We start from the raw sequence: 12177 nt of genomic DNA, 5'->3' as shown, positions 1-12177 counted from the left end.
ACTAACACCTGCCTTCGTCTTGATTCGCCTCCCTCTCTATGTCTTCTTCCTTTTCAAAATTAGATATCTATCGAAAACTGAGGACATCCAAAACGAATTTACTTTTCCTATTCCTCAAAATAAGATATCAATCGAAAGCCGAGAAGACCCAAGACGAACTTCCATCGTCCGCTTCTTCAAAATCAGATATCTACCGAAACCGATGATACCCAAGATGAACATCCATTGTCAACTTCCTCAAAATAAGATATTGATTAAAGCCAATAAGACCCAAAACGAACTTCCATCGTCTACTTTTTCAAAATCAAATATCTGTAAAAAATAGAGGACACCCCAAACAAACATCCATCGTCTACTTCCTCAAAGTTAAATACTAATTGAAGCTGAGAAGACCTAAGACAAACTTACATCGTCTAAATAATTAGGTATCCAACGACATCTCTTTACTCAAGCTCAAGATCTAGCAAAACATTTTCCACCCGTCTTGCCTTGAACTTTGCACACTCAACCAACTTGAACCGCATAATTCTCTAACTGTCTTCAATTGTTTTCACCATGCTTCATAGCTTCTTCGAAAGAAATCGCGAATTCATGTAGGCATCTTCTTCGTCTCCAAATTTAAAAATAGATTACTCCATCATCATTTCCTTGAAATCATAACTCTCTTTCCCACCAAATCAAAGAACAAGTCATATTCACTTCTTGTTGCACATCTAGTTTCAGGCTAGTAGTAGAAAATCATTAATTTCTGATGAATCTTCCTTAAGAGGAGTCTCTGCAATTGGGTTTTCATATGAAAGATCATCGAGTTTCTTCTGGCTCAAGTTGGTAAATAATTTATTAGATGAAGATTTAGTCCTGGGAGATGACATTGCGTTCATTTGATACTGGGAAAAACTTGGATCAACTGTGGATGATAAAGTTAGATGATTCAAACTATAGTTATAGGAATAATATACTGCCAATGGGTGATCAAATTTGTAACTTGGATCATGCTTGTATAATCCATATAGACTATAGTGTGAACATACAACTTTCCCGGGTCTCATGGGAAGTCCAAGAAGGCCGAAAGTGTATGCAGTCCATTGAGTGCCTAAAGTGTATGTAGTCCATTAAGGAGCTCGATCCCGAAGATGATGGTACTTGCAACCAAATCCATATTTGTAGTTTCTTGTACTCAAGTAATTCCGGCATTCTGGTTTATCTGGTCTGGATCTTGATTCCACTACATTTTGTAATAACTGAGATCTAATCCCAAAGCAGGCACAAGACACCCCAGATAAGTATTCCATCCATTTGAAGATATAATGCTTTGAGATGATACAATAACAAATCCATAGTTTTGAAACCCCTGCAGGGGTGGTCCAAGAGCATATGGAGGACTAGACAATTGCACGACTGACGAGCCTGGAGTTCCATAAACCGGCAAGAAGGTTCAAACAGATGAAGGTTTATGATAGTGAAATTTATATGCAGCTCCAAATTTGTATTGGCTAGTTCTCATGTAAAAGGAACATGACTTTTTTTCCTATCAAAAAGGAAGGCCCCAGTACTGTACAAAACTTGTCCAACACCATTTCTATCTGCCAGATGATGATATTTACAGGATGATTCATATTTGCAAGTCCCTGTCTTAATGCACACAATCAAGTTGCCAAACTCTTTCGGGAAATTCTCCTCCATAGGTTCCTCCCGTCCCACATAAGAAGGGTGATTAAACCTACAATTGCTTCTGTAACCACATTGTCTAGTCCTTAAATAGTGTATGTTGTCCGGTTCACCGAGGAGATTAGGATAAGAAACCAAGCTACCATTCTGCTGATCAACTTCCAACTTCCTTATATCATTCTCAAGTTCTCCGAGTGGCGGATTGGAAATGCTACCATTGTGATATACCCTTAACCAAACCCATTCACTATCAACATTATTAACAAAATCAGTGACATTTTGACCAACTGAATAATTAAAGCATTTTGGATTTAATTGAGCACATATTTTCCCATCACCAACAAGTTCCGCAAGTCCAGATTTTCCAAGAAAAGAATAAAATCATCACCTCATGTTTTGGAGTACTGAACCAAAAATCATCTCCATCCAAGAACCCCATTGCAATTATATTATTTATGCTGTATGTCAAATCCAAATCAAATTCCCCTCCTGATATCTTCTCTTATTTTGCAAAAACAAAAGGATGAGCTTTGACTTGTAAACCCTTCCTTTATCTTTTTTGAAAAATCCACCAACTCTTTAGTGCAGGATTTAATAACACCAGACTATGTTGTTATTGATGATCCATCACAATCATTATCTGTCGAAAGAGATTGCGGGGACATATGAAATCATATTCCACATGTAAAGAGAGAAAGTGCATACTTAATATCATTCACATTAGATGATTCCTCTAGAGTAAAACTGAATGACTGAGGGCTTTTTAAAGTCTTCATCCTCATGGGTATGCCTATAGTAGACAGTCTAAATGGTGCCTCATTTGAAGAATAATTTATTCTGGAATCTATAATAGGAAATGCTCGAATATCTAGAGATTTATTATATTGATTTGTTGGCATACCAGCAGATCCCAATCAGTGGAGCAATAACAACTCGAATTATATTCATGAACTGGCCTGTTTTGCTTTAGGTTCATTGGTTGGTTGGTAGACGTGTCACAAATCAAAAGGACGAAATGTTATATGAGTGCTATCTTTAGTTCCATCCATGTCAATGTCACCAACTGGTTTCTTGTCTGCAAAAACGCAACATATCAGGTTATATCATTTCCCCAAAAATGGATCAAGGCGATATTCACCTTAGCAACATCGGTGGTACAACCAAACTTGAAATATTGTTCACCCGAAATCATCCACCCTTTGACGTTCACTCCATCAAACTTTGGAAACTCCGTTTCCGTCAGTCTCGTTGTGGAAACATATTATCTGTCTCTAAGTGGAGTTGCTCATGAGTAACCTGTTGAAACATCCAAATAATTTTCAGCCTCATGACTTGATAAAGTTTGTAAATGTTCTTCAATAGATCCCACTTTGCTTTTCATCCATTCCTGCATATTGTTTACAGTCTCAGCAAGAGCGTCTATTAATACACGCAGGGAATCGTTTTCCGATTAATGCATGTTGTCTGCTATCTTGAGGATCGTCGGCTCTGATACCAATTGATACGAACTTCAAATTGAGATGAGAGAAAGAAGTCGGACGAACGATCGTCAAATAACTGATGAAGAGATGAGAGGTAGAAAAATGAGCCAAAACTCTTACATTTATCATACATGCTTAATGTGAGGAATATTTTTTTGGGGGGAAAATGGTTAAAACAATTTCATTAAAATCCCAAAAGTGGGAGGGTCAAGAATCAAAGCTAGACAAATCTTAACTATGATTAAAAGATGAAAATCAAATGACTCTAAAGAACCTGATTAGTAGCTATCAAACATACAAACACAAAGATTACAAACAAATATTACAATCTGTATCAAATCTTAATTATCCCAATTAGGATTTTTATGTCCATATCAACCTAATGTTTCAACAAGTTATCTTCCTCTTCCTTTTGTCCTTCCTCTTTCCCTTCCCTTTCCTCTTGCAATAAAAGGAGGATGAACTGAAGAGGTTATGAATACTGTCTATTCTCATTTTGATTTCTTTCTTTATATGAACCCATTCGGATTTGATAGAAAGAATTATTATTCAGAATTTCCGGGCTCTTCACCTTATTATTCTCAACTTGAATTTCGAGACCATTGTCTTTATTTCCTTTAGCTTCAGCTTTGGAGTCTTCAATAACTTTGAATTCCTCTATATCAACCTTGGAATTTTCTTAATCCTCTTGATTAACCTGGGTATCTTCCTCTTTATTTTCATCAGTAACCACTTCAACTTGATTTGATTGAGAATCCTCAACTATCTCTTCAATATGATTAGGTTGAAGTTCTACCTCCTTCTTCGTACTGATTTCTTATTGTACAAAATTTTCTTTATCTTCTATTTTTTGTTCTTTAACCACATTTTGTTCTTTGAAAATATGCACCTCTGTTTCATTTTCTTGCATCTATACTTTTTGACCTTTATGAATTTTCTGATCTTCTTCCTTAGCCAAATCACATTTTGAGCTTGCGTGTTGGAAGGTATTACAGAAAGATCATTTGTTTGGCCTCCACTCATAAGTGATTTCATGACAGTAGACTTTCCTTTTATGTATACTATTGTCATACTTTTTGGCAATGTGCTTCTAGGATGCACATCAATGCTAATTCTGGCAAATGATAGGTGCTCTCCTCCTTCAGTAATTGGGTCCATGTATAATGGTCTACCCAATAAACCTGCAAAATGACTAAAAGTTTCAGAATTGTACATATGTACAGGTATATTCCAGAGTTTCTTTTGGCTTACTCAATAGGTTCAAGTCTTCAGACCATTTTTCCAATTTCATACAGTTGGATCCAATATATGTATGCCCATTTTCTATAATTTCCTCTAGATTAGATCTCTTCTTGAATTTAAGGAAATATAAATCATGGACATTTGATGAAATCTTCTCCAGCCATTTTCCTTCTCATTGCTTCAACAGTGCATCTTTAGTAATTGGGAAGGATACTCTGTTTTTCCCTATGTAGTTTCACACAACTATATTTTCCCATTACTTTACACATTTTCCCTCTACTTCAGTAGACAATTTAAATTCAAATGAAGAATTCAATACGTCTACTTTTGTCTGTGTATTGCCCAAGTAGATTTTCCCTTTATAGGCATGATTTTCTAACTTTTTTGCATTTTTGTTCTTCCAAACTTCATTAGTTTTCCATGTCGAGTTGCTCCTGATAGTATATGACTTAGATTTGGAAGCCTTCATCAGCTCCTTCATTGTAGCAACTGACCATTGAACAATTTCTTCATAATCTTCTTTTTTCAACAGATTCTAGTATTGAAGATAGTGGATGTTGAGTTGAATTGTAATCTGCTATGCTTTTTCCTTTTTGATGACAATTTCTCCCCTTTTGGCATGCATAAGGAGCTTTGTAATATGATTCTTGAACCCAAACATATTTTCTCTTTCATTATAGCGTATCTTCCAAACTCCTTCATTATCCCCTATTTTCCTGCATCATTTTCAACATGAATTTTCTTAGTAGCAGTTGGAGCAAATTGCTTACTTGTATTGGTATTCTGTTGTTCTTTGATAACTTCTTCAGTAATTCTTTCAATTTTTTGACGACTACTTCCTTAATTCCTTCCCGCACAAAATCTCTAACTTCTTTAGATTTATACTTGTGTTCTTCCACATAATGGCAGAAACAAAGTAATTATAAAACCCTAAGAGATGATCACAGATAAACCATAATCGAGGGAAAAATTTCAGTGACGCTTACAAATGCACAAGAACCCCTAGACTAGAGAAACTTATTGAATTATACAAGACAATACTGTGTCGCCCGTGTCGATCGTGTTGTGCTTCCTGTGTTTATTGTGCCGTGACACTTGTACCGATCGCACTTTTTTTGATTAATGGTGATTTCGGCGGTGATTTGATGACTTACGGCGTATAGTTACAAATTATTGATGAGTTGGCCTAACAAACAAGGAAAGACAATGGCTTAACTGAGAAGAGAAAGTAAGTTCAAGGGTTACTACAGACAAAAGGGAAATTAATAACTAAACTTAAAACAGTTCTTCAAATTGTCCTCTAGCGTCCACATGGCTCCATAATCTCCGTCGGATTATTTGTAGTTACAGTTCGTAACAGACCCCTTGTCAGCGCTGATACCTGCCCACACCCGCGATCCGTAGCCCGATCTGACCCATTACCCGATCTGATGCACCTAAAGCGTTTTAACTTTTATTTTCTTATTTTCTTTTTTTCTTTTAAATGCCTTGGATATTTTTCTTTTATAAATTCCCAAAATATAAAAAACTATTAAAAATAATTTTTTTAACAAAAAAAAATATTTTAGTTTCACTTGGATATATGACTAGATTCCCCAATTTGTCCATTTTATTTTATTTTTTAGTTCCATATTGTAAATTCTAAAAAATATGAAACCAATTTCTTTATTATCATTAAATTATTTTATGATTATAAAAAAATATAAATTTCAATTTTTTTTTGGTGATATTTCAAAATTTTGATTGAGTCTATAATTTATATTTTTAAATTCCAAAAATTATGAAATTGATTTGGTTGTTTTTACAAAATTAATGTATGACCATAAAAGTTAAATTTTAGTTTTTGGATTTTTTTACATTTTCTCTATAAGATGTGATAGAGAAGGGAACAAGGGGACATCGGGACATCACGCGTCATTGGTTAGAAAATAAAGAGGATTAGACGTATTTCAATTAGACGACCTCGTCTAATGAAATCAAACGTCCCCGTCTATTAACATGATCCATTAGACCACCTGGTCTAACGGGATTAGACTTACGTTTAATTGTAATCACTTCAGACTAATCTGAAGGAGTTAGACTACACGTCTAACTTTCACCAGTTAGACTGCACGTCTAACTTTCTCTTTCTATTAAACTGCACGTCTAACTCCACGAGTTAGACTGCATGTCTAATTACGGTTTCACTTCAGACTAGTCTGAAGGAGTTAGACTACACGTCTAACTTTCACAATCCATTAGACTGCACGTCTAGCTCTACGAGTTAGACTACACGACTAATTATAAGTACATTAGACTGCATGTCTAACTCCACGAGTTAGACTGCACATCTAATTATGGATACATTAGACTGCACATCTAACTCCACGAGTTAGACTGCACGTCTAATTACGAGTTCCATTATACTACACGTCTAACTCCATGAATTAGACTACACGTCTAATTACGAGTACATTAGACTACACGTCTAACTCCATGAGTTAGACTGTACGTCTAATTACGGATCTATTAGACTGCACGTCTAACTCCATGAGTTAGACTGCACGTCTAACTCCATGAGTTAGACTGCACGTCTAACTACAGATCTATTAGACTGCATGTCTAACTCCACGAGTCAGACTGCACGTCTAATATCATGCATCTAATACCAAATCGGTCTAATGAACCTCATTTGAACCAAGTCTAATGAAATTTGTTTTCAATACACCTGCATCAAAAACAATTAGACGCATATATATAATACATTCATCATTTCATCAACAAAATTCAATAGTCAAACTATTTCAACATATGGTCAAAATAATTTGACCCAACAATTTCCCCCTTTTTGATGATGAGATTGAAACTTTGCATAGATAACAAATTAAGCATTCATCATATAAATGCAGGGTAAAACTTGTTCATCCATCACACATAACCACTTTCAAAAACCAATATTCCAACAACATAGTCAAAGAAACATAGTTTTTAAAAAAGAACTTAATAAAGTAGGAGAAATGAGATTATTGTTCTTCCCTTTTCACTCGAGGATCGATGGGGAATCGAGTTCCTTCATAGTTCATCCCTTCACCAGTTAGCAGGTTTTGAAACGGAGGAAGAGCACGACCACCACGACCGCTTCCACTGGATCTCCCACCACGATCACCGCCAATGGCACGACCTCCTTGATCATTACCAGATTGCCCATCACGATCACCACTACTGCTTCAGCCTCCGCGATTACCACCGCTTCTACCTCCGCCTCTTTTGGTTGGCCTTGGATTCTCATCGTTTGTCGGTGCTCGCTTAGATCTGGTGCCGGTTGATACACCGTCATCTCTTCTACTGGGCTCACCTTGGGTGATACGAGACTATTCTCTTTCAGCAGTAGCTTTAGCATTCTTTTTCTCTTGAAACATGCTTGCAATGGAGTCGGCATACTTCAACCTTTCACCATCTATTCTTCTCATGCTTCTTTGAATTTCAACTAGCTGATTGTTGTATAATTCCAAGGATTCCATGACCTCACGATGATTATCAAGATTGATTGTCTTTCAAGACTCATCATTTCAGATTGACGATTGAAGAGCTACTTTTCAAATTTGTAGAAATTTAAATTTGAAACATGAGTTTCATACGTATTCTTCTTTAGTGTATTATCCAATTCTTTAAGGATTTTGACACATTCAGCAACTTCTTTTCTATCCTCTTTCTGGGTCTTCAAAATATCTACTATATGTGATCATATAGCTATCACATTCGTTTGAAGAGAGGAAAGTAGAGATGTCATCGACTTCAGAAGTTTGGTACCATCAGCAGAAGATCCTTCATTGGATGAATCATCTTGTGATTCTGCTGCCATGCTCTGAATGAGATTAGATTCGGTGTGAATCTACAGGGATTGTTCGGGTTAACCCTTCTCACACTCAATTCCTGTTTTATTTCGTTCTTCTTCTTCCAGCTCCATTTCTGCTCTTTGAAATCTATCATACAGATTTCCCTTGATGTGGAGAGGATGAAGAAAATTCTCATGAAGACTACCAGTAATAATATCGGGAAATGGAAGAGGCTTGACAGTTCTAGAATTTTGATCCTATTCCCCCTCAGGCAAGGAACTCTCTTCTTCTGCATCTTTATCTTTTAGGGTTCCCCCTTAGATCTGGTAATTTCAGGCTGACTAACTTCAGCCACCTTTTCTTGAGCTTCCTCTGTTCTGACAACAGGGGATATCACAACCTCTTTTTCATTTGGAGTTTGAACAGTCTCCACAACAATTTCATTCTCTTAAGTCACTAGATCTTGTACCAGCTCATCGACAACAACTTCTTCTTGATTTACAAGAGTTTGTTCAAGCTCTTGAATGATCTCTTCTTCTTCTAAGGATGGGTTCTCTTGAACGGGTTCCTTATTTTGCTCGACAACAGGTTGAACCAGTAAACGTCTTTCTTCTGTAGAGAGATTTCCAAATTCTATTAGAAGAGTAGCAACTTGCTCATCTGTGTCAGCATTATCAATAGAGACATCCATTGATTCGTCTTCATTAGAGAAAATACCAAAATAGCTAACTCCTGAGCAGTTAGCTCCATCAACATATCGAGTGACTAGAGAAAAATAGTCAACCATGATCTCGTCTAATCTCTTTAAGACTTTCACTTCCACTTCAGCACCTTTCTCAATAGGGTTAAAATTGGCTTTTCTGGCTTCAAGGATGGGGAATAAAGCTCTTCCTCTTAGGCAAGCTTTGATAAGATCTTTCCTTTTCAGAGCTTCCGACACCTGCGGAGTTTTAGCCCATTTGAGAACCTTCTTCTCATCTGCTACAAGCTTGCGCCATTGACTACTTATTCCTGAATCCGTGATGACCTCATCATACTGGATAGATAATCTGTTCTGGATCCAAGAGTAAAAAATTTCCATCCTCTCAGCAACAATAGCCTTGACTTGATTCATCATGAGGTCAACAATGCATGTTGCCTCAGAAACATCTTCACTTTCCTCAATTACAACATTTTCCCCTTTTTCAACAACCTCAACAGGTTTTGGAGAGGGTCTTGGTTCACCAAAAACAATTCCACATGACTGTCTTGTGGAGCGCATCAATTCATAAACCGATACAGGTTTCTTGAAGAGTCCAGGAGGAATCTCTCCTCGAGTGATTTTTCCGGTTACTATTGAATCTTTCAAAATGGGGTTAGTGGAGGGAGGCTCTCTGACAAAAACAGAGGATTCCTTTTCAGCATTGTCACCAGCCACAAGGGTAAGAACCACACCTTGTTCTGGTTGAGCAAACTCTGTAGCACCAACGGCTACTTGATTAGGTTGTTGAACAGGAGACTTAGTCCTGTCAATATTCTCAATATTTAGACCAGCTGACTCAATAGTAGGCCCAACAACAGATTCTTTTTCAGGAATAAAAACAGATTTATCCTGTTCCATCACATGAACATCAAATTTAGGCACATCGGCCAGGGTTAGAGAAGAGGTTACCTTCGATGACGCCTTCATCGATTTAGACGCACGGGGCACCTTTGACCTGTCACCTTTTGGGACAGATGACCTTGAAGATCTCCGCAACTGACTGACAGCCGGAGACAAGGGAGACATGGGAAGGGTGGCAAGTTCAACTAGACCTTGCCTGATTCTGGAATCAACTGTTTCAGAATTCTTCTTTGAAGAGCTCCTTAGGCTGGTAAAATTAGCCTCTGATTCGTTGACTGTTTTGGATCTCTTTGCTCCCGTCGATATGATGGAAGCGGCTGACTACTTAGATCGGGTAACATATTTTTCACTTGTCTGTTGGCTAGAAGCACCCGAAGTCGATTATTTAAGATTCTTCATTCTAATTAGAGTGTTGGTGACTGTGAACACATTATACACTCTGTTTGAATTGATCGGTTGAGGTTCACCCATCGGAACCCTCAAATGCTCCAACAAACGACTTAGTTGAGCAGCGAACGTTATACTTTCCTTATTCTCCTGATTGATGGAGAATCAGAGATTCTGAAATAATGTTAAGGCCCAGTTTACCTGGATTCCTTTTGAAATGACACACATATAGTCAAATCGATCTTGATTATAGAGGTGTAAAGAACAGCCTTCCCCTGAAGCGCTTTTGCCACCACATCATTTAGCAAAATAAACTGTGGTTTAAGGACTTTCTTACTTCTGTTTATATGAATCGCCGAGCCATCGGCAGATAAAACTTTCTTCATCTCTTCCCTTACTTCCGGTGACAAATCCTTGTTGAAAGTATGACCCTCCGATGGAAGTTCGAAGAACTCCGCGTACAAGGCTTCATCGAAAGATATTTCCATCCCGTTTATAGTTGCTAAGATGAAATTGTCCACCATTGTTGCAGATTTAAATAACTCTCGAACTTTCTTCTCGTAAAAGATAAAGGACTGCCAAGATATTTTCCGAGATTGGAATACTCGAGGGTTCTGAACATATCTACCACTTCCGGCTGATCAAAAGTGTAGACTGATGGAAAATCCACCTGCAAAGTACAATGACCCAACGTGATTCTCTTGTTCACCATTTTTCAGCAGAATACGAACAGACACAAGATTAGCACAATTTTTTGAGAGTGAAAGGCAAAGAAATCTAGGGTTCTTAGAAATCTTGAGAGATAAAAAGCTTTCAATCTCATGCAAAAATGTTCTTATATAGACCATGGAAAGTTATGCAAGATAACCGTCGTTTTTCCTAGGGGTATGGCCCATCATTTAAAATTAGACGTCATTTCCAAAGAGTCATCATTAGAATTGAGGGTATATCAGTCATTCTCTTTTAACTTGAGAGACACGTGTCTTCATGTTATTAAGAGATGACTGTTTTAATGTTTGAGAGGGAAAATTAGATAACTCCTCACGTGGACAGCTGTCCTTGATCAGTCTAAGATGCACGTAGTTAGACGTTTTTCTTTCTTCACAAATCTATAAAACTAAACGTCTATTAGACGTGTGGGTCCATTAGACGCATACGTCTAACTAAGTGTTGTAAAGAGTCCGTCTAATGTCTATTAGACATGTACATCTAATTCCGCATAAACACCACGTGTTAGACGTGTGTTTGGTTAGACGTGAGCATCCTCTTGCTCATGACGTAAGAACGTCTAACGTCTATTAGACGTGAACGTCTAACCGCGTTGGTTTTAAACCATGACATATAGGCTTAGATGTATAGATTGTGAGCAAAAATATGTTTAATTACAGACCATTTCTTTTAGACACCCTTGTCTATTAGACCGATTAAGGTCATTCATCTTGAAAGTATCTTTAATTTTAAAGAAATTTTCCCTCCAGGCTCAAAAATTAATAACCAACTATTTTCAGATCCTTAGAACCAAAAGTATTTTACTACAAAAACATAGAAAAACATTTATTCTTCTGGAGTGGCAACAACCATTGTTGATCTTCTGAGCTGTATACAAAAAAGAGTATTCTCCATGCTTCCTTCCTGCAACCCCCTGCATTACCTACATAATAAACTATTTACAAACTTGGTACCCATATTCAATTGGGTCCTCGATCAATTAGTTCCTTAGGAATCCATATTTGACATATTCTAATGGATTTCCCATATTGTGTTGTGATTAATGCGTATGATTTTGACTTAGCAAACGACTTTCTGCTAGCCACTGATCCCTTAGCTTTTGAAGAAGACTTTCTTTTAAAACTCCTTGACTTTGAGTCAGGTTTTAGATTGCCAGACTTGCTATCTGATTCTAATTTATTCTTAAGCCAGCTGAAAGTCGACGAAACATAAATAATTTCATTCTTAACCACTATTTCTTCACGAATGGGAT

At 37.1% G+C, this 12177-nt stretch overlaps 1 protein-coding gene across 1 annotated transcript; it reads right to left on the bottom strand.

Moving 5' to 3' along the window:
- Window positions 1-1225: 1225 nt before the first annotated feature.
- Window positions 1226-2107, bottom strand: LOC124931319 (zinc finger CCCH domain-containing protein ZFN-like). Its single transcript, XM_047471758.1, has 3 exons — window positions 2074-2107; window positions 1521-1955; window positions 1226-1407 (listed from the first exon to the last, which is right to left on the bottom strand). The coding sequence occupies exons 1-3, from the start codon at window positions 2105-2107 to the stop codon at window positions 1226-1228; spliced, it is 651 nt and encodes a 216-aa protein (XP_047327714.1).
- Window positions 2108-12177: the final 10070 nt, after the last annotated feature.

This window comes from Impatiens glandulifera, chromosome 1, assembly GCF_907164915.1.
Source record: "Impatiens glandulifera chromosome 1, dImpGla2.1, whole genome shotgun sequence".
Lineage (NCBI taxonomy): Eukaryota > Viridiplantae > Streptophyta > Magnoliopsida > Ericales > Balsaminaceae > Impatiens > Impatiens glandulifera.
The sequence above is the reverse complement of the archived record's forward strand: the minus strand, read 5'-3'. Positions and strand labels throughout refer to the sequence as shown.

Excerpts from the sequence above, each read along its gene's own strand:
- LOC124931319 (XM_047471758.1), bottom strand. The coding sequence starts at position 2,107 with ATGGGGTTCTTGGATGGAGATGATTTTTGGTTCA. Across the intron at positions 1,956-2,073 it reads TGGAGATGATTTTTGGTTCA|TTGGTCAAAATGTCACTGAT; the intron begins GTACTCCAAAAC and ends TTAATTATTCAG. Across the intron at positions 1,408-1,520 it reads CCTTTTTGATAGGAAAAAAA|GCTCGTCAGTCGTGCAATTG; the intron begins GTCATGTTCCTT and ends ATGGAACTCCAG.